The sequence below is a fragment of the Watersipora subatra genome, chromosome 4, assembly GCF_963576615.1.
Source record: "Watersipora subatra chromosome 4, tzWatSuba1.1, whole genome shotgun sequence".
NCBI lineage: Eukaryota > Metazoa > Bryozoa > Gymnolaemata > Cheilostomatida > Watersiporidae > Watersipora > Watersipora subatra.
In genome coordinates, this window is record NC_088711.1 from 32,737,036 (window position 1) to 32,760,343 (window position 23,308).

Here is a 23,308-nt window from a genome sequence, read left to right on the forward strand (position 1 = left end):
ACCAGCACAAATGAGAAACTCCTCTCAAAACTTGGCTGGCTGCTGGTTCAAGGTTACTATTATTATTTGTTTTCAATGTGCTCAAGTCATCATCCTTAGCAAGAAAATTTATTAAGGTGAAAACAATTTAATATAATATATATTATATATATATTGGAAGTTGAGAGACAAAGTGGTTAGATATATCAGGAGGATAACAATTCATATCATGCTTGAAACTGTAACATTACGTTGAAATGTTCATGATATCACATATATTACCAATTATATATCGATAGGTCAAAGGTTCCATCTGTTATTATAGCATACAACATGTACCAGTAATAGAAAATATTAAGGACAAGGCATCTTGCGCCATATCAAATAGTATTTTAAACAGGTACCAGATGTATTATACTAGTGATAGGAATAAGTCACCTTTAAGAAAAACCTCAGTGTAGGTAGTTTGTTGATCTAGGAAAGACAGGTATATAAGAAACATGTTGGAATGCATCACCTCAATATATTTCATCAGAAACATTTCATCATAGAATTGATTAGAATAAATAATTAATGTTCAAAAAGATTTTGGAATGTTTTAGGCACAAAAGGAGACTACAAAGTAGGGCGCTTAAAAAAGTTGAAAATGAAAAGATAAAAGAGTGTAAAATAGTGCCGTAGATGATTCCAAACCTCATGTATATAAATAGAATGTACATTCATGGCAGACACTTGAACTGCAGCAAATGCAGTGCTTGGTGCCTGAACCGCATAAAGAAAAACTCTAAGAACTAAAATCATTTACTTAGGAGAAAATAATATGAAAAGGCATTAATGGTAATAATTTCTCTTTGGCTCATGATCGTCAATCGTACGCTTAAAAATAATAAACGGCAACAAAAAGCAGAATAGCTCAAAGAGCGAGGATGATGTTGTCTAATGTAATCTTAGTTATTATTTCAACTCATCTCTCATCAAAATATTTGTCATATTCATTTACAGAAGCTCATAAAATACTTTCAATACATTTGTGGAACACAGTCCATGCTCATACATTAAGCCAGACCCACAATAAGCCTTAGCGCCTGTGTAGGTGAGCCATGCAGAATAGAACAAAATCAAAATGAAGATCGAATGTTCAGACAGTTTTGGTACTGACATTGATAGATGTTAGTCTGGAGGCTGAAGAAGTGAAAGGTATACATCAGCGGACAACTCCAAAAAATGTTTGCAGTCGATGAATTCTTTACCGGTTGCATTACGGGATACCTGTATATCGACAGTGAATAAGCTTGTAAGTTGTATTGAAGTTGTGTGCTCAAATACTGGGAGAAAGGAAAGAAAACTACTGATATAATAATTATCGGTCACATTGTCAATAATCATGTTGGCCAATACTTTTTTTCATTATGACTTTGAGACAATGCCCCAGTTCACTACGTCTCACACTCTCATAAACACACTGCAGTTAGCTGTATTAACTTGTAGGGTGGGGTAGAGGTTGAGTATTCGCTAATTGGTCAGCTATTTCCTATGACGCCTTGATAGAAAACGCATGGATGAACAACTTCTGTTCTTATAATGCAGGGCTATCTCCAACCACTCAAAAGTACGATGCTATGGACTTTTTGCTTCAGGGATTGCATAAATATAGTTGTGGTTGTTAGCCAAACAAATAGACAGTGGATTCTCAAACAATTAGCTGTGTGAAACGATTGTTTGCTTACACTACCACGAGAAGGCAGACACCATATTGCAACTTTTCCTATAGAAAGTTCTGATTTATGGCTGAACTTGAATGATGCAGTGACAAGAGTAGACAAAACAAGACTTGATGTTAAAGTACTAAGAAAACCAGTACTCAAGTTCGACAAAAACCAAATCTCAAAAATTAGAGAAAGTTCACATGGGTACCCACGTGAATGACAGGGCAGATTTCGCTTATCTATCGATATACATATTTCTCAAAGTATGTCTGTCGTCTGTCTGCATTCCGTCTATAAATATAGCTTTAGCGCATGCTGAATATTTTACAGATGCGCCCAAGCGTTACGATGCTCCTGTTAAGAAATATTTTTCGTAAGGTTTAATTACTATATTCTTCCGGCGCAGACAGGTATACTGTATATTTGTGAGAAGAGCCTCGACATTCTCTCACCTTTCGGTCAGACAAAGTACGATATCTCATTTTTACATTTGTACCAGTATCGAGCGATAATATTATCGTCATATTCAAAGTTTTAATATCTTCTGGTAGAACAGTAACCATTTTCAAACACACACACTTCTATGCAAGAATTTCAATTACAAAAAACGAACATTTTTTGTGTTAGTTTTTTGTAAGTTAGAAAACAGATAATTACTTATGTTGATGGCATTATAGCCGATTCAGATTTTTGTGATTACACAAATAAGTAAAATAGCAGCACTCACTCAGATGGGGTGAAAGTAATAGTTTTGTAAGAGTAAGGAACGTTGTAGAGGATTGTTTTAGCTTCATAGCAATCGTAGCTTCACATCGCTTTATCAATACACAAAGTATAGATACATTGAATTTATTGCATGACAGTGCTTTTTAACATATTGGAAAAATAAAATATGTAACAAAACTGTTCTAGATAGAGTTTGAAATTGAAAAAATAATGCTTACATATCATGAAGCAACATTGGCATTTTTCAGTAAAATGGCTGGCCGTAAGGAGATAGTTAAATTTGTACATGGATATTATACAAGAATTGTTATTATCGATTCAACATATTCAAGAGTTTTATTTTGTTTTTTCAGTTTGTAATAATTATATCACTACCAAATTATCCTTTATTGTAATCGTAGTAGAACCGAATTAATTTAGCTATTACTTGCTAATTATTTCACATTTACATTTAAACCCTTTTATAATTGTTTTATTTTGTTTTTTAATTTATTTGACCTGCACAAAACATTGTCCTCATGATATGAAGTTTGAAAGTTACAGTTTGACAAAGTTTGAAAAACTTTACAGTTGTTTTTATTTTTTATTTAAGTATTTCAGCTACACAAAACACTTTTCTCATGATATGTAGTTTGAAAGTTAGAATGGCAAATGTTGTTATATGTTAAATACAATTAAATTTTCTGTCCAGACTTTTCTATTACCTGGGCAACACTGGGTAATAGAAACGCCGGGTGGTACAGCTAGTAGCCTAGTATATATATTAATCTTAAAGTTTGTCACTGTCTGTAAGTCTGTCCATCTATAGCGACCAGTATCTAGCAATCACAAATCCATATCAAAAAAGATTTGGTCTCAGATCCTCTCGTTCACCAGGCAATAACCTAACCAATAATGGTGAAAATATTCATTATATCGGTTAAAATACGCATAACGATGTTGCATCACACGTAACAATTATCAGCTGGCCTCATGAGGTGAATGCTTGGCGTTGCATGAGTAATAATAACCATTTATAAATAAAATGCTAGATAGCGATGCTATTTCCACAATCTGTGACATACTGCACAGCTACGAGCTCTCAAAAAATTGAATCAAATGTTGACATTTCATGACGAGTCTGACAGTGAGATTTAAGTCTGAGTGTTGCTTAATTATCCAAAAATACAAGTATATATTTTTATTCTAGGTATATGAGCACGTTTGCTCTAAGGTATTCAATCTTATATACCATTTTTTATACTACTCCATGCTACACGCAAATGTGTATAATTGTGTTTCAGCATGCTAGGATTTTTAATACTTCGCGCCTAGTCTTCGCACATGGGGCGCAACACTGAGTGCTCTAATCTGGTACGTGACCGACCCCCTAATATGTTGGAGTTGTGCACCCATGCGTTAGTGAACTACAATGTTAACAGAGATCTCATATTTGAACTATCCTTGTAATTAGTGCTAGTAGCATATGATGATTGGCTCCTCTTAATATAGTGAAGAGCCATAATCTTGGCACAAAAGTACTTACATCTTTACGCTATTCCTAATGCGAATCCTGCCAAAGATTTAACCTTTGAGCTCTCTTAAAGTGAAAGTAAACCCATAATTTTAACATTGTTTCATGATTGGTAATGAATGATACTATTTCACGATCCCATTCTAACTTTCAAACTACATATCATGAGTGAAGTGTTTTGTGTAGTTGAAATAAATTAAGAGAAAAATTAAAACAACTGTAAAGGTTTTAAAACTGTCAAACAACTGTACCTTTCAAGCTAGTAGCCTGGTGTAATGCCAATGGAAAATTCCACTAAGCTAGTTAATAAGACTAGGCTTTCAATGACGGTAAGCCATGACTTTGCGTCTGCATTGTTGTCCAGCTCCGCTGTTTTAATAATAGCTATAGCTGGAAAACCAACAGATATACAGATATACCACGACACACGGACATACTTTGAGAAATATATACATATATATTTTATTGACTGTAAACCCCAATAAAACTCTGTTGCTTTTGTACAGTTGTAAAACGCAGTACCTTATAAAATATCTGCATCTTCTTAAAAGTTTACTTGCAACAAAATTCACATTACGGTTATTTGGTATCAAAAGATTCACCATGTTTTACTCTGCTGTGTTGTAGGTGCCAAATATGAGGGAATTGTGATTACAAACCCTTAAAAGCTCAAAAACGAACAGTTAATCGCAGCCATCACGAAAATCCCGTAGTGTGGACTCCCTTTATTTTGATGACGTACTCAATGTGGTTATTGTTTTGACACATGATGTTATCGTGTGAAATTAAAAGCCAATAAAAGGCTCAATATAAAACGTTTCGTAGCACTAGTTTATGAAAAACACTTCGGGTTTTACCGGAAAGCCCTTATCAAATATAGATGCTCGATACTTTACAGTTTCGCTTCAGTTTGGTCTAATCATCTAGTCGTAATCTGATCATGTGACCCATACTTCCTGCCAAATTTCGCAAACAATTTCTACTGCATTTTCCGACTATCACAGGTGACCAACAGGCTCTTCATGTTTATTAGAGGATGATATGCACTCTTTCGAGCTAAAGTTAGAAAATTAAACGAATTTTTACAGTAGGTTTTGAGATATCAGTGCTCAAGGTGACAGCATTACAATGATGATGAATTAGATGCTTAAGAACAATAGACATGGCTTTATTGAATGCGTGAAGTATATTTGTGAAAATATTTCGAGGAATGAAGTTGCATGAAAGTGTAAACAGAAGCTATCGTGTTCACCTACGTCACATCTGAGCCGTTTTGGAAAGGGATTCTAACCTACGGCACTTTTGTGATGGCTGCGATTAACTGTTCGATTTTGAGCTTTTAAGAGCTTGTAATCACATTTCCGCATATTTTGCACCTACAACCCAGCAGAGTAAGACATGGTGAATCTTTTGATCCATATAACTGTAATGTGAATTTTGTTGCAAGTCAACCTTTAAAGCTCTCGGTGTACTAATTGTTCTCAAGTGATTGGCAAACCCAAGAATGGCCACCATTGACTAGAGATTTAAATACCAACCTTAGAGACGGTGGTGTGCAGAGCATCAGGTGATAGAGAAATGCCTGCCTGTATGCCACTGCAAAAGGACAGCTAATCTCATAATTTACTCAAATGCAAACAAATGCTATCTATTGAGACAAAAAACAAGCAAATGTCTAAATGGTAAAATAATTTTTGCTAAAACTTCACGAACCTAACCCCATGTCTGATCCTATGCCTAACCCTATGTCTGACCTCATGTCTAACCCTATGTCTGATCCCATGTCTGACCCTATGTCTAACCCTATGTCTGACCCCATGTCTAACCCCATGTCTAACCATATGTCTGACCCCATGTCTAACCCCATGTCTAACCTCATGTCTGACCCTATGTCTGACCCTATGTCTGACCCCATGTCTAACCCCATGTCTAACCCCATGTCTCACCCTATGTCTAACCCTATGTCTGACCCTATGTCTGACCCCATGTCTGACCCTATGTCGGACCCTATGTCTGACCTTATGTCTGACCCCATGTCTAACCACATGTCTGACCCCATGTCTAACCCTATGTCTGACCCCATGTCTAACCCCATGTCTGACCCTATGTCTAACCCCATGTCTGACCCTTTGTCCAACCTTGTGTCCGACCACGTGTCTAATCCTATCATTGAGGACTAGGGAAACCATGAGTACCAGTTTTACTAAAAAAACCAATCCAAAATGTGGGCAATGAAAACTATGAAATCTATCAATGAAAACGAGGCTAATCACGGAGAAGAGCATCAAACTCGTATAGCCAAGAGAACTGTGTGGCTGTGATAACCAGTATAACAGTGATGACGAGTGCCCCATGATGGCATGTGGCAAAAATGTTAGCTAGAGTCTAGTGAGCGCTGGTCAAACCATGACTATGTACATGTACCTTAGATAGACGCAAAATCACTCAATCTTCTACGATCAACATTTGGTACACGACTTATCTTGAGTGTTACCTATGACAGTCCTTCTTGAAGTGGTCAAAAGTCGTACTGAGCTGTGTTAGCAAAAGATCAGCATAGACTTTGTCAACCTGACCCGATGAATTTACATCCAGCAGTTCAAAAAGATCTTCCGCTACCCTCAAGTAATCTGTGAGAAGCAAGCAGCATATATAGTGAGTAAAAAGACAGTTTCCATTAGTTGAAGCTGCCACTTTGAACATAACAATGACAGTCTCAACTAGACTAACCAGACCAAAGTGACATGGAGACATGAGACTGACAGAATTGCAACTACGAAATAGTTTAAGATATTCTTGAAGAATGACCTAGGTTTATGTTTTCACATCTCAAACTTTGATAGGTTGTCTTAGCATTGCTACAATTACAATTTCAACAGAATTTGGAATTGTCTGCTTCTCCATGACCAATTATTTTGATGAAAAGAATAATTCGTAATATTACGATTCCCTTAATGTGACACAATTTTTCTATGGTAATTACTTGCGCATAATAAAAAGACATTGTCTATTAGCAAGAATTATAAAAGACTCACCTTTATAGACGGCAAGAATTGTGACGGCGTAATGAAAGACGTGGTATGTAACTGCCTCATAGCGTCTTCGAGACAGTCGGTCTGTCATCTTTTTAATGTGGCTCTCTGGAGTTCCCCTTAGACAACAAACAGCCAGTATGTGGGTGAAATAATAATTATGGAGGAATTGGTGAACAATGCGGTCATCTAGGAACTATATCACTAAGAATACTAAATATTAAATATAACACTAAGAATACTAAATATATTAAATACATCAAATCAGGTTACTATATCCAACATACAAACACCAAATATAATTTAATAATGTTAGAAGCGTGTCAACATTTTGAGAACCATAAAAACTTAATAATAAACCATAAAAACATGAAATTACAGTAAAACATGGATTAGAGGTATGACCATATTAGGAATGTATACCTACTGTGGTATTAGAGGTATGACCATATTAGGAATGTACACCTACTGTAGTATTAGAGGTATGACCATATTAGGAATGTATACCTACTGTGGTATTAGAGGTATGACCATATTAGGAATGTACACCTACTGTAGTATTAAAGTTATCAGCTCGTCGAAGATGGAACCAGTAACACCGTAAAGACCTTTCCCCACTGCAACAATGCAAACACATTCATGTGTCTGGTGTAGTTGTAGAACGCTGACATAAATAGGAACGGCGAACCGCTTCAGTCTATTATGTGATGAGCCTAAACAGGCGTTAGCTGACTCACATACTGACCAAGTATAATAATTATTGATCTTTTAAAAGTTCACTGGTTTTAACAAAGCTACAATATATAACACAAATCATAAAATATATATCTATTGTCAAACGAGGCAATGACATAGAAATGTGGTCATCCTGACCCAGCAATAGCTCAGTCCTTATTCTACAAATCACTGGCGCTACAGTCTATTATCAGGGCATATTGAGCCTGTTAAATTGATTCATATATGACCTGGTACCTATCTTGCTATCTCTGTGGCCACATAGCTCACACATAGCTACAACTCACACTTGCTCTGATTGAGAATGTCAAATGCTGAGGCTATATTTTGCTGGTAGACAGGCCTGGAATGGTGGGTCATCATTATGCACCGATAACACTTGTCAAGTCTTTTGCTCTGCTCAAATGTAGACTGAAAACTATATGAAAAATGGTATGAAGTTGCATTCTAAAATGGCAGGAGCCATATGCAAATGTAATTGCCGAGCTTATACGATGAGTGACATTGCACCAGTAGGTGTCAATAACATTATACTATAACACTATGCTATAACACTATGCTATAACACTATGCTATAACACTATGCTATAACACTATGCTATAACACTAAATCATATACAATAACACTGGAAGGCCAAAGAGGGCTGCGAAGACAAAATGAAGTCAATTAACAAGACACATCGCTGGAGGGTCTTCAGAGCTTGGATTTAGTTGAAGCAAAAAGCACTACAGATTGTAAACATAATGCAACTTTTACCCAGCTGATAATGCTAATCATTTTTTTAATGTAACAGCTGACTACAGGCTGACAGAATTATAATAGACATCCCACTACTAGTACATATTTGAATATGTATATTTATTAAACGACCAACTACTAGTACATATTTGAATATGTATATTTATTAAATGACTAACTACTAGTACATATTTGAATATGAATATTTAATAAACGATCAACTACTAGTACATATTTGAATATGTATATTTATCAAACGACTAACTACTAGTACATATTTGAATATGAATTTTTAATAAACGATCAACTACTAGTACATATTTGAATATGTATATTCATTAAACGACCAACTACTAGTACATATTTGAATATGAATATTTAATAAACGACCAATTGCTAGTACATATTTGAATATGTATATTTATTAAACGATCAACTACTAGTACATATTTGAATATGTATATTCATTAAACGACCAACTACTAGTACATATTTGAATATGAATATTTAATAAACGACCAACTACTAGTACATATTTGAATATGTATATTTATTAAACGACCAACTACTAGTACATATTTGAATATGAATATTTAATAAACGACCAATTGCTAGTACATATTTGAATATGTATATTTATTAAACGATCAACTACTAGTACATATTTGAATATGTATATTCATTAAACGACCAACTACTAGTACATATTTGAATATGAATATTTAATAAACGACCAATTGCTAGTACATATTTGAATATGTATATTTATTAAACGATCAACTACTAGTACATATTTGAATATGTATATTCATTAAACGACCAACTACTAGTACATATTTGAATATGAATATTTAATAAACGACCAACTACTAGTACATATTTGAATATGTATATTTATTAAACGACCAACTACTAGTACATATTTGAATATGTATATTTATTAAACGACCAACTACTAGTACATATTTGAATATGTATATTTATTAAACGACCAACGACTAGTACATATTTGAATATGTATATTTAATAAACGACTAACCACTAGTACATATTTGAATATGTATATTTAATAAACGTTCATCTACCTTTAGGACTGCTATGACTGTTCAGTGTCGGTAGAAACTCAACAAGCAATAAAATATTCATCTCAGGTTTCTTATAAGATTAATTCTAGTAAACTTCAACTCACAACTGCCTTTATAATACATACTAGTTGTTTGGGCAATTTTGTAAGAACAAATAAGGTGACATAAAAATAAAGCCAAAAATAATAACAGAATATAAATTAAGTTGAACTATATCTAGGTTAAATAATAACAAATTAATCCATGTATTTCTATTACTCATTCTACCACTTAACCTAGGCATTCCCTACGCTTGTCTTTACGTGTCTCTAAAGTAAAGAAAGAATAAAAAACTATTACTTTGTTAACCTAGTTTTGACAATTAATAGTTTAATTTATTTTTGACAGAGTACTTTTGTATGTTGAGATTGATTGTAACACCGACTACTTCATTTAAAACCATGGCTATATGAGCAGACCATGTCTTGTTATGAACTGCAACCGCGCAAGCTTTCTTTTCAATATTAAACTGGTCTTGTCACCGAGAGAATTCTGATTGAAATATCAAAGAGTAGCACACCTTGTGCGTTGATTCTCTGGAATGTTCAGTAAAAATGTAGAGGGCTTGCCTTCTACATTTTTACTGAACATGTTTTGTCTGTACATGTTCTAAGAACATGTACAAGCATATCACAAAGCGTTGTGAAATTGCATCGCTTGCTAATTTTTATCATAATCTCTGCTACAATATTGGTCTTAAAACAAGCCATGGCCAGATAAATGTGAGAGAGATCTTGCTTTCTGTTGACAGATGATTTCATGCTTCAGATTAGTATGATACATACTTGTAGTCACCCAACAGAGCACGTTATTCCCATCCAGACACGCCTAATGATTTGTCAGTGCGCAAAAAATTGCAAAAACCACAGAATAGCATCCGGAAGTTGTATTTTACATGATGAAACATGATAAAAATAGCAGAAATACTTGTTGACAGACAAAGTCAGTATAATCTGGCTGTTAAATAAAAAACCTTGAATTGTAAATACTGCAGAAAACTGAAAACTTACAAGGCTGCTGCAGACCACACCAACTGCCTGTATGAGTAACCTCACTTTTTCAGGCGACAAACACTAACTCACAGCTGTCAAGCACTAACTCAGCTGTCAAGCACTAACTCACAGCTGTCAAGCACTAACTCACAGCTGTCAGAAACCCAGTTATTGGAAAGCATAAGTACTCACTAATCGGCGATAAACTGCAAAGCGTCTTTTGGTCTATTCGCTGTCAACTTGGCAAGAACATCACTCATTGTCTCTTTCACTCGACTTTTCTCTGCAACACAATATTCACAGTTAGTTAAAGGTGCTCTGTCATACAATATTCACAGTTAGTTAAAGGTGCTCTGTCATACAATATTCACGGTTAGTTGAAGATGCTCTGTCACACAATATTCACAGTCAGTTGAAGGTGCTCTGTCACACATTATTCACAGTAGTTGAAGGTGCTCTGTCATACAATATTCACAGTTAGTTGAAGGTGCTCTGTCACACAATATTCACAGTTAGTTGAAGGTGCTCTGTTACAGAATATTCACAGTTAGTTGAAGATGATCAATCAGAAAGTCTGATCAGAAAACAAAGTTCACATATCCAAAAACAAAGGCTGTGCTGGTAAAAAAATTAAACTTTGTATTGATTATTATGATAAATTTGAGTTATCGATCACAGATCAAAGGAACTAAAAGACTGATAGCTTTATGATTAAACATCCTACGCCAACAGAAAATGTAAATTAAGCTCTTGATTTTTTAAAAGCCATTCTATGTAAAGTTATGCATGTTGGGCAATGATAAAAAATAATCAAATACCAGACATGAACACTGGAGAAGGTTGCTTATAGGATCCATAGAGATAAATCATTACTATCGTTGTATACTAAGGGAAAACAACACATTAATAGCCGTCATAAATAACTTGGAGTAATTCAACACTCTACATTCAAACAGCATGTTCAAAATGAAATGGTTATTGATATTTATGATAGAACACCAGTAAACAAAGACTAACTCGGAACATGTTTTGAAAAAATACATTAATGCAAAAATCACAAATTGCTAGGATTCTTTTGGGTGTTAGCAAATTTTTGCATTAGCTGACACCCAAAAGGATCAACTAAATAATTTACCCAAATTATTTGAGCATATGATACAATTTATTTTCCTTACAGTTACAACTCCTTCATTCGGTTTATTGAACTTTTTTGCTAAGAAATTCTGACGATCAACCATCTAAGTTATATAGACTTACCAGACGGTAGCAAGAACATTTTTGACAAGTACCACAGGAATAATTACCTAAGTAAAGGCATATACCGGTAACAAAAATTATTGGCTGTGCATATTGAAAAAAAATTAATTTTTTATGTGTACAGAGAAGTGAACTGAAATAGAAGATTTATAGTCATACACTATTTCGACTTGGTCAAAATGGGTCTTCCGAGGTTGAGTTGAATTAAACAACAAATCAACTTATCGCCGACTAATCTTGGGATACTATAATGCTGCTCTATGCTTTATAAACATCTGCCTACCAAGAAACAACTTGTCAAGGTCAGCCTTGGTCTCCTCAGCAGGCTTGCGCATTCTATCAGCCATTGTTTTTGTAATATTTTTCTTTCAGCAGACCATCTCTACAAAAAAATTATTTGGTTATTACGGGTACAAATAAACTTTACAAACTATCTACAAAAATTATTGCTATACATTATACAATGATATTTACGTTGACCGGTTAGGTATAAAGATGTTAAGTTTTTATTGGGGGAAAATGCCCCGCAAATCATAGAGTAGCGAACTAAATTTAAAATTAGGACTAAAATAAATTCATGTCTTTTAATGTTAATTCTAACAGTTAAACTACAATTTAATCGCACAACTTAGGCTACTGTTTCCCACTTGGGCCTACTCGCCGTGATGTGTTACCTGCTTACATGCTACAAACACACGCAGATGTGTTTGACAAAGCATGGCTTTATGTTTATACATTTGCCTGAGAAAGCAGCTTTTGGTCGCAACAAATAAAAACAACTTCATGTACAACCTCTTTTTACCCTGTAATAAAACAGATCAACAGCAGAAAAATAGCGGAGCTATCAGAGTTTTGATGGTTTAATCAAATGAAGGTTTTACAGCATATGGCATAAAATGTAATAGAATATATCATGTTTTAGTGGGCGTAGAACATACAAAATGACTGTTCAATGAGTGAGTGTTAGTGCGTGTATGAAACTCTCCTCCCTGGTTGTCTACGACACTGGGTCACCTCATCTTCAAGAACCGCAACCCTAGAGCGCATTATCAAACCTCAAGCACCACATTGTGACTGTTGCAGCTAAATAACAGAACCAGTCAATCTCTGACGGAGGTGAACAGTCGAGTTAACGCCTGACCAGGGCTCTATCTATAATTTATATGAATAACAGTTTGCTGGTTGGAAATTTGAACCGGGTTACATGCTCCCAGTTGAATAAGTTTGAGTTGACTGTCCACTGATGTCAAACTCAATTGTACAAGGAGCCAAAGTTCAAAACACACTTTAGTCGCGGGCCGAACCGGAAAAACATTTATTTAATACACTGAAACTAAATGTTTTTGGAACATAAATATGAATACAAACAGACAGGAATTTTATTATAAAACAAACTTAAACCTTAAATTACTTCTATTTATTTTTTTCTCCAAGTGGCTTGTTAAAAATAAAATTCAAATTCCATTGCTTCTTATGTCAATGTATATAAAAAATAAACTTAAATATCCCAAAAGATTTTGCTTTCCTTAAAAATATATCCTGTCAAAATTATACAAGGTAGAGATATGAACATGGTACAAAACCTGAAAATATGCATAAAATGTGTGCTTTTCAGCAAGAACAATTTAAATCATTCAGTTTTCTTTGTTCTTATGACTCTGATCTGATTATATTTTCTGAACGAAACGAGATACATAGTATATTTTTTGGCAACAAGTTTGTTTACATTTAGCGCAAAGTCCTGTGTTGTGGAGATTCCCAGAATGGACAGCAGGTGATCATCAGGGTAGCGACTCGTAATATCTTGTAACAGCTAGACTTAATTGACGTGAGAAGTAAGCGACAAGGCAGCTCAAGCGTTGCATTACGGGATCTACAGTTCTGTGCAGTATTATGTTATCAGCGCTCCATATCGATGGGTCATGAATAACGATAATGCAAAATGACCTTGTGGGCCAGATATGATTTCAAGGCGGGCCCACAGGCTGTGAGTTTGACACATGTGGTCTACTGTTTGACTTCATAATCTGGACAGTAGAATAGATAGTGGTGTGGGAGTTCATCTCCCAGGCACGAGCAAGTTGGGGTATAGGTCCTACTAATGCGATATTGTCTGAAAATCTTTCAGGAGCTGAGAGAGCGCCTGTTGTGTTGCAGTAAGACTAGGTATTCATCAAGATGATCAGGAGATAGTTCTGACAACAGGTCATTTGAACCAAGCTCTTTGGCGCAGTTGTAGCCTCTATGTTCCTGACCACTCTTTTCAATGGTCTGGTTGATTATCTTTTTAGAATGGTGCTTGAGACTAACTTTGTGTAATTGGAAATGCTTGGCTATCCTTTTTCTCAAGTCTGCTAGGAAGGTTTTGGTGATCCTGCTCCTTGGCGCAGTTGTAGCCTCTATGTTCCTGACCACTCTTTTCAATGGTCCGGTTGATTATCTTTTTAGAATGGTGCTTGAGACTAACTTTATGTAATTGGAAATGTTTGGCTATCATTTTTCTCAAGTCTGCTAGGAAGGTTTTGGTGATCCTGCTCCTTGGTGAGTAGGACAGGATACCAGTGTACCCATATTTTGCTCAGCTGTTGACGTGAGCAAAATATGGGTAGAGCAACTGAAATTGATGTGTTCAGCAACTGAAATTTTTGCTTTGGTATCCCAGAGTGATACAGCATTAGTATCAATTTAGTACATTCACTTGGCTGATGATTTTCTTTGCAGTCTCACAGTTGAGACTCGCAAATATGAAAGGTTTAAACATGTCGGTTTTTGCTCCTATATTTTCCTACAACTTGCATACTGTTTTGTGAATGTCAGCTTCCAAGCAATTATGATACCTAAAAATTTTATGAATTCGAAGACCTAGATCTTGGTAGTGTTCATACCAGGGGGTGAAAGTTGTCTGAAAAATTTGTTACTCTGGTTTTCTGATAATTGATCGTCAGTTTTCATCTTTCCATTCACCGCTGGATTTTTGTACAGACATCTTAGCCTTTTATGTTGCAGCATAATTGAGTTTTTTCCAATGAATAGCATAGTGCAGCCGTCTGCATGCTGTAGACAAGTTCCCTCAACATTAGACAACATAATTATATCTAATATAGATAATGACTAGTAACAGTGCAATCCTACTAGCTTGAGGAAGGCAGATTGTGAATTTTGGTGCTAGATGTATGTAGTTGTTTACTTTCAGGTTGACTTCTTTTGTTGTCATAAAAGAGCAAATAACTTCGAAAAAATTGCCTTCTATTCAAAGCTTTTCAAGTCTGCAGATTATTCCACAATGCCATACAGCACCAGAAGTCTAGGAATATAGCAGCAGTGTGTGTTTTAGCTTTCACATGTTGAGTCAATTCTATCAGTAGCTGGAGTAAATACATAAGTGTACCTTCTTTCTGTCCTGAACGGTGTTTTAGGGAGAACAAACTTGACCAATGCTCTAAGCATGTTTTCCAAGACACTCCGAAGTTTCACCAACAGGTGAGCTTATGGTGATCTATATCAGCCAGCATCATAGTAGTTGTGTTTCTCTAGCTTTTTGAGAAAGATAACAAAGTTTGACTCTTCTAAGGCCATTGGTGTGTAACAAGAATGTTGTTAAAGAGAGCATGCAGTACCATCATAAAAACATTGGTAGTCTGCTTCAGCATTTTTGGATAGATTCCATCAAAGTCAGCACTTTTTTCTGATGTCTTGAGCTTGGATAGTGTTTTCCTGATTTCATCCATGGAAATACATGTATGTCTATTCAGTTCTTCTGTATATGTGATATACCCTTGTGACCTTTGTTCAGCCGGCAATGATTGCGGTGGAGAAAAATCTTTGGTATACCTACTGCCAAATATTTTGTTAAACTACGTGGCGAACTTTCTCTTTATCATTATGAAGGATATCCCCATTGGTGTCCTTGAGGTCTCTAATGGTATTATCTCCAATGCTATGGAACCCATTTTTAAATTTTTTGTTCCAGAAAGCCATTTCTGTTACAACTATTCAGACTTTTGGATTTTTTTAATATAGTTTTTGAGCTTTAGTAAGTGCTTACTTAAACTGTCTTTTGGCTTCTTTAAATTTGTCTCTATTGTCATATGTTGATCGGTATTTGAGGAGACTTTTAGCTGTACGCAAGAATTTCGAAAATTCAGACAATTCCTTGTTCAAGTACGGTTTGTTGTGAGGCACTGTAAAGCCAGTAGAGATATTTCTGTCCTTGAATACTCTGAGAACTTGTATCACTTTGTATGTATCGAGAGAAGTTTGTGACAACTTTACTTTAGCAAGACGCCTTTGACATTCCTTGCTTGAAAACCCGCATGAGTATGGCACCTTGCAGGTCAAAAAATATTAAGGCGACAAAATTTCAATAATTAATGATAATAACAACTTACAATGCGAAAAACATGCAATGAATATGACTCGTTAACAACTTATAAATGCTAAGGTTGCCGATTTCTAAGCAAGAGAATGCCGCAAATTATAAACAGGATGTTGAAATTGGTAGCAGTACCTAGGCAATAGCCCTATACGCGTCACAAAATCAATGCTGAAAGGTAAAGCTCAAAACTGATCTCTATGTTTAACAACAATTGAGATTATCGTCGGAATACCACGTCAATGTTGGTTTTTTTTATGTAATTGAGAAAGTTGGCAAGCGATCGGTATGGATTTAGCAAGTAATGTAACTACGGATAAGATATTTCGCCAAACCGATAGACTAAAATTTTCAATTGCTGAGAACAGAGTGATTGGCTTGCAGCATGTGCAGTACATAGTCGTATAGCTAACTACAAGTGATGCTATAACCAGCGACGTGAGGTTTTCATGTTTCTTATATTAGCCAAACGTTTCGTGGAACCTGACCTTTGTTAAAACACATAGAATAACAGTGGGCAATCCTTAATTCAACTGAATTAAAGGTGCTGACGTAGTATTGAGTTGGTTGGATTACACGAAATAGGATGATACCTATTTGAGCAATCTTTATTGTGGTAATAAATAGTCATATTTTACAATATGTTTTCCACAGGGTACCACAGCAAGTAATACTTCGTTTTTATGTATGTGTTCGTTCCTCGAAGGCAATGCTCGACATATGGATGGTGAAGATGCGCCATTTGTTATTAAAAGCTGTTCGCATACTAGCTTTAAATTTTGCAATATAATTTGCAGCAAGTTTGCATTGAATAGAGTTATGCTCAAATGAGGGAAAGTTCGTAGAACCATGTCGTTGTGATGAGTAAACTTTCTCCAATGACTGCTTGAATTCGAATGAAATTCTCATATCTACCAGAAAGCTAAATAATGAGCCAAATCCATAATTAGACAATGTAGCCACAAGTGATAACAAAGACACAGCCAATGAGACACAATAATTTAGTGCAAAAGTAGCTAAGACAACACTATCAAATATGAATACAATAGACCCACAGAAAGCAGAAGGTTTACCGTATATACAATTATTTAGCCACATTCCCCCTGATCTCCATGATCAACCTAGTTTGTTATGTAAAAGTCCGCTAGCCATGACGGGGGTTTCCGAGTTCTCATGGGGCGTGTTGGGCGATCAACATTTTCGTTATCATCAGGCTGGCTATGTTCACTATCAGACGAGTTGCTTTGTTCACTGTCATCCCCAATGTTTAAGTCAGCATGTAGAAACACTGGCTGCACATGCTCTATACAGTCAGGACGCCAGCCAAACTTAACATCTCCAACGTGTCTTGACATATTGTCCACTTTAACTGCTGTGTTTGAGACGAGAGCTGTGATTATACCTGGTTTCCATACTGAAGTGCACTTTGCATTGCCTGGTTTCACATATGCATGATCGCCTATTTTATATGGGTTCAAGCTGGTATTATTTCTTATAGTTCCTGAGGCTGCTAAGTACTGTGGCTTGTATTTGTGTAGTCTCTCAAATGGCACAACACCATCTGAATTAGGCGAGTTATTGTACCAGTACACCATTTCGTTCACACTGCCTCCTGACCGTGCCAACATCCGTTAAATAGTTCTATGATTCCATTCAATGATGCCATTTCCAAACGGCCTGTATGCGCAACTAAATAATTGCACGACATTCCACTTCCTTAACATTTGTGTCATAGCTCTAAAGCATGGTCCATTATCCGGCATTAGTTCAGCAGGAGAGCCACGTTCAGTAAATATGTGTTCTAACTGCTCTGAAACAGCCGACAATGTTTCATTTCTTAGTTTCCGCCATATTGCATATCTACTGGGTCCACAGTCTATCACTGTTAGGTACGGAATACCATTGTGATGAGTTATGTCCGTCGCCAACCTATGCCAATCATCAGCAGCATCTAAATGTCCTGATTCCCATCGCACTGGTGCAGGGTCGATACGTTTACATACATGACATTCCGCTACGATCTTTTCAACATCCTCTCTGGTGATCTTAGATCCCCAGCGCACAGTAGCCATATGCAATGTTCGTTCAATGCCTAGATGATGAGTATCATGCAAATCACGAAGCTGAACAACAATGTCAGAGTCAGAAACCAGTGCAATTACGCTACATACACGCCGGTCAAGCCATCTGCGCGGTACTCTAGTCATCTCGTCAGCTTTGTTCTCCTTTGATTTCACCAAGACAATGCTTAATTTCAGTCCATATTCTGCAACAAGCTCACCAATTAGGTTCAAACGTTTTTTGACAACCATTTCACTAAGCCCACTTACTTTTGGTCTTTTACTGTCAGTCAATACGGATCTAACCCAACCACAGACTGTAGCGGAGTCTGTCATCACTGTCGCATTTAGTAGCTTCCACTTGATAGCCAGATTTATACCCTTTACCACTCCATTTAACTCAGCAAGGTTAATGTGTGCACTATCATTATTACCTCTTAGCCAGCTGGCATCTTCTACTATTTGATTGTCCATTTCTAAACATACTCCTATGGTCAAACTACTTGCATCGCACCATTTTTTGCCTCTGGTTAGATCATTGACATTCCATTGCCCAAACACAACGTCAGTGGTTACTTCATGGTCCCATTGACTTGACTGTGCCTCTCGTTTAATGTAGCTGCAAGCAACTCGCAACCACCGTGCAACAGAGTAATGACTTACATATTTACCACAAATAGAATACAGTTCTCTCTTAGTCAGCTTATCGGGCACTGTTGGCAACTCATAGTCTCTACCCCATTGAAGCTTGTCACCGGTGTTAGCTTTCACTTTTAGTCCCAAAACTCGGGTACAAGCTAAAATTCCAGGCTCTTTAGATGTCAATCCATACTTGCTCAAATGTTATTTCACCGCACTTACTGATACAATATCCTCATTTACTATAATGTCATCAATATAATGATCGGTACCTCTACTCACGTTTTTATCAAGAGCCAAAACCTTTGCTAGAATGCGGGACATTATCTTTGGAGCAACATTTGACCCAAATCCCATTCTGGTCATCACATAAAGTTTGCAAGGAAAACGCACAGCCTGGAATCGCTGTAATGACAAGTCCATGTGTAGCTGTAAATAAGCCTTCTGTAGATCTAACATGCATGCATTTTTACCAAGCTTACGCCATTCTCGAAGCTTATCTTGGCAGACAGCTACATCATTCCCACTGTTGCTATGCACATGTTTATTCAACTCTTTGCTATAGTTCAAAACAGGCCTTATTTTCCTGCCTTTGTTCGGCTGGAAAGCAGCCATTAATGGGATAACTCCACTCACCTTACCATGTAATGCTCTATTATGTGGCTCTAGCTATCCATCGTTAATCCACCGTGTAATCTCAGCTTCATACTGCTCTTTATGATCTACATTTACTGAATACTCTGCGCACTGATTCGTTAACACAGGCTCTTTCTGGTCTTTCCATTTCCATGTGACTGTCCATTTGGTTCCATCAATAGCTGCCATGAAATCAGTATCTACAATAGTCAAATTTTCCCTAAATAATTGCTTCGCACATGCGGTTGCTACACAACTTTCCACTCCGAATTGCATCATACTATTGGAAATAATTGTTACACCGCCTAATGGATAGATTGCATCTACTCCAAGAATTAATCCACAACCACATACTAGCTCTGGAGCAACAAGACACTGAACTGGTATAGCCTGGTTACTACTAAGACCCACTGTTACATTGATCTCGCCACTACATTGCGTAGTGCTTCCATTTAGCATTACTGTCCTCTGCTGATACCGGGTAACTAATTCCAATCTATTTACTAACATTCTCGATAAAACAGACTGCTGGCATCCACTGTCAATGATTGTTTTTACTGGTAATCTATCCACAGTCAAAGGGATGATTGGTAGTGCCATATTTACTGCTGGTTGCTCGGGCGAGAATCCGGCGCAGATACTCCCCCGTTCTCGTTTCCCTGTTTGTTAGGGCACTGCCTCTGAACATGTTCAATAAACTGGCAGTTATAGCAGTGAGGTTGCCTATTATAGCCTCTAGACTTTTTTCCAGTAGGGCACTCTCTTGAAATATGCCCAAAGCCTGAGCAAGAGTGACATTGCACAGCATTTTTGACCTCCTTTTGAATGGCCGCGCTACACACATAAGCAGAACTATTACCACTGGTTGTAGAAGAAAGGATTGTTCGAGCCCGAGCCACTAGTTCATGTAGACTCATTTCCTCTACTGCTGCTGTAGCTTTGAGTTGATTTGCTATGTCTACTGGCAGTCATGATACAAAGCACATTTAAGAAGTGGATTAGATTCCTTTTGACCAATGGCATCTACTAACTTCCTCAAGTCAGCCAAGTATACATCCACCGTTTCACTTTCTTGCAAAACTCTTGTTCGTAGCTGATCGTAAGCGCTGTAACAGTTTTTGCTAAATTCTGTCAGCAGTTCTTTCTTTAACTTGGCATAGTCACCTTTAATGTCCTCTGAGAGCTGGTCATACAATGAAAAGGCTGGTCCATTTAGAAACAATGGCACAAATGACTTTTGATCGTCTATCTTCCGTAACTTAGCCACCAGCTCAAGCTTACTAATCCAAGACCTGAACTCCCCAGGTTGCTGTCCTCATAGATTTTTATCAAATCGGACAATTTGACTGACATACTGTAACACCGCCGAAATAGCTTGTGATAAGTAAACTTTCTCCAATGACTGTTTGTATTCGAATGAAATTCTCATATCTACCAGAAAGCTGAATAATGAGCCAAATCCATAATGAGACAATGTAGCCACAAGTGATAACAAAGTGATAACAAGGAATTAACTAGAAATTCCACTGTCATACAGCCCACGACCAAAGTGATATTGGAAAAAGCAAGGGTACTGATGGTTGAGAAATGCAATATTACCAGTCGAATGACATTGCAGTGCAATAGGATAACTGCAATGGTAGCTGCAATGTACTGGGTGTGGGTGTTATTATATACAACAAACAGCAATAATGAAAGAAAAGATTATATGTTTATATCTCTCCCCCTGCAATAGGAGAAATGCAATATTGGCCAATATTAGAAGTCGAATTCACTGATATAACCAAGATTATTAGATTCGATTAGAATAACCAAGATTATTAATATAGTAATAATATAAAACCAATGCACAATTTTGTTTACATTTCAAAACGTCATAGCTAACAATATCACAAAGTGATATTTATTATATAGATTTTTAGAAAATTTATTTAAAAAAGTGTTTGGTCATGACAAACAGCAATAATGAAAGAAAAAGATTATATGTTTATATCTTTCTCCCTGCAATAGGAGAAATGCAATATTAGAAGTAAAATGCACTGATATTATTAGAATAACCAATATTATTAATATAGTAATACAGTAATAATAGAAAACCAATGAACAATTTTTTTGACATTTAAAAACGTCATAGCTAACAATATCAAGAAGTATCAAAAAGAATATCCAAACTTAGTGCTAGTAATACAGTAATAATAAACAACCAATGCGCAATTTTGTTTACATTTCAAAACGTCATAGCTAACAATATCAAGAAGTATCAAGAAAAATATCCAAACTTATAATTAAATATCGTAATCTCATAAAAATCGTTAGAAAAAAATATCATCGTCATATCCTTTACTTACACCGCGTTGGACATCAGTTAGAATACCATAGTACTCAAATGTGTCTGAAATGTCAGTTAATTTCAAATCGGCAAAAATGAAACGATTTCAGTACTCCTACATTAATCACCGAAACCTCCGACAATGCTATAGACTGGTGAAAATTGCACGTTATTTTTTCGTGAACTGCGCACGACTTAATCGTTCTATTCTTTTTCGCTCGGCGTTTCAATTTTTGGTCTTAACTTTTATAAAAGTGAGGCTTGACAAGTTTTAATAACGATTTTCGTCTAAATAAATCTGTCTATTTGTGTATAATCCAATCAGATGGGTAAGTTTTAAGATAATAACGACGGTTTACAAAGACTTGGTAACATATTTAAATAGGTTTGTATGTGTTTTGTATTGTTATTATACTTTAATGACTCTACAAAACGATGGTTAAATTTGTTAATAAAATTTTGATTCAAGGGTTCGTCTCATTGTTGATGAATAATTTTCTGGAGTTGTGTGCACATGTGCATTTATCATAAATCTCCCAACCAATCGCTTTGCTCTGTTTGGTCGTGGGATAATATTGATTATTCTAATGATATCAGTGCATTTTACTTCTAATATAGGCCAATATTGCATTTCTCCTATTGCAGGGGGAGAGATATAAACATATAATCTTTTTCTTTCATTATTGCTGTTTGTTGTATATAACAACACCCACACCCAGTACATTACAGCTACCATTGCAGTTATCCTATTGCACTGCAGTGCCATTTGACTGCTAATTGGACAAAAAATCTGTTTCTTTCATGTCGATATTTTTTCTCAATGCAAAAGTCTGATTGCATTGTACCTTGTGAATGTTCCATTTTCCTATCATAATACTTACCACGACTAGAGAACAATTAAAAACAGCTTTTTAAAGTTTCACACATCAGCTCGTTAGTTTTCTCCAGCATCTCAACAAGGAATGTAATGCCTGACCTGAAGTTTTGATTTAGCAACTGATGCTCTAGTTTAGAATTTTCTCTACCGAAATGGGGCTAGCTATCATTGCTTAAATCGCGAGCCCATTCATTAAACTTGAAGGCTGTCCATTGTTTGCTTACTATTTTTTATTTTCAGACTCATTCAATTTCTGAATAATTTCTCTTCTTCGTTTATCTTCTAGACCCTCTTTAATGGGGGAAGGGGAGGATAGCCTTGATGATCTGTAATTTTCTTTCTTCTTTGCAAAACGCTTTCTGTCAGTCTAGTAGGAACATAAAAGGCATGAAAAACAAAGTCAAAAGGCTCTGAATCTGCATTTCCATCCTTTTGACTTTATATAATTTGTTCGGCATTTAAATCACATTCATAAGAAAAGTTTTAAATCAAGCAAATTTATTGATGAGTAATGCTTCATGTCGTAATAGTCTAGCCAATCCCTTAGGTTCATCAACCTTTGTAATTAATTTTATAATGGCTCTGGTAGGGC

General features: G+C 36.0%; 1 protein-coding gene across 1 annotated transcript; it reads right to left on the reverse strand.

Annotated features, from left to right (window-relative positions):
• Positions 1–421: 421 nt before the first annotated feature.
• LOC137394662 (tubulin polyglutamylase complex subunit 1-like) lies at positions 422–16,265 on the reverse strand. Its single transcript, XM_068081421.1, has 9 exons — positions 16,192–16,265; positions 12,087–12,185; positions 10,739–10,829; positions 7,979–8,109; positions 7,510–7,573; positions 6,960–7,075; positions 6,419–6,554; positions 5,463–5,520; positions 422–1,248 (listed from the first exon to the last, which is right to left on the reverse strand). Exons 2-9 carry the CDS (start codon positions 12,148–12,150, stop codon positions 1,150–1,152), a joined length of 759 nt encoding a protein of 252 aa, XP_067937522.1. The 5' UTR covers positions 12,151–12,185; positions 16,192–16,265; the 3' UTR covers positions 422–1,149.
• Between the last annotated feature and the right edge of the window lie 7,043 nt (positions 16,266–23,308).

Coding starts and splice junctions, on each gene's coding strand:
- LOC137394662 (XM_068081421.1), bottom strand. CDS start 12,150: ATGGCTGATAGAATGCGCAAGCCTGCTGAGGAGACCAAGGCTGACCTT. Junction 7,574..7,978: donor CATTCTCAATCAGAGCAAGT/GTGAGTTGTAGC, acceptor GCATTGTTGCAG/TGGGGAAAGGTCTTTACGGT. Junction 1,249..5,462: donor TGCACACCACCGTCTCTAAG/GTTGGTATTTAA, acceptor GTCGATATACAG/GTATCCCGTAATGCAACCGG.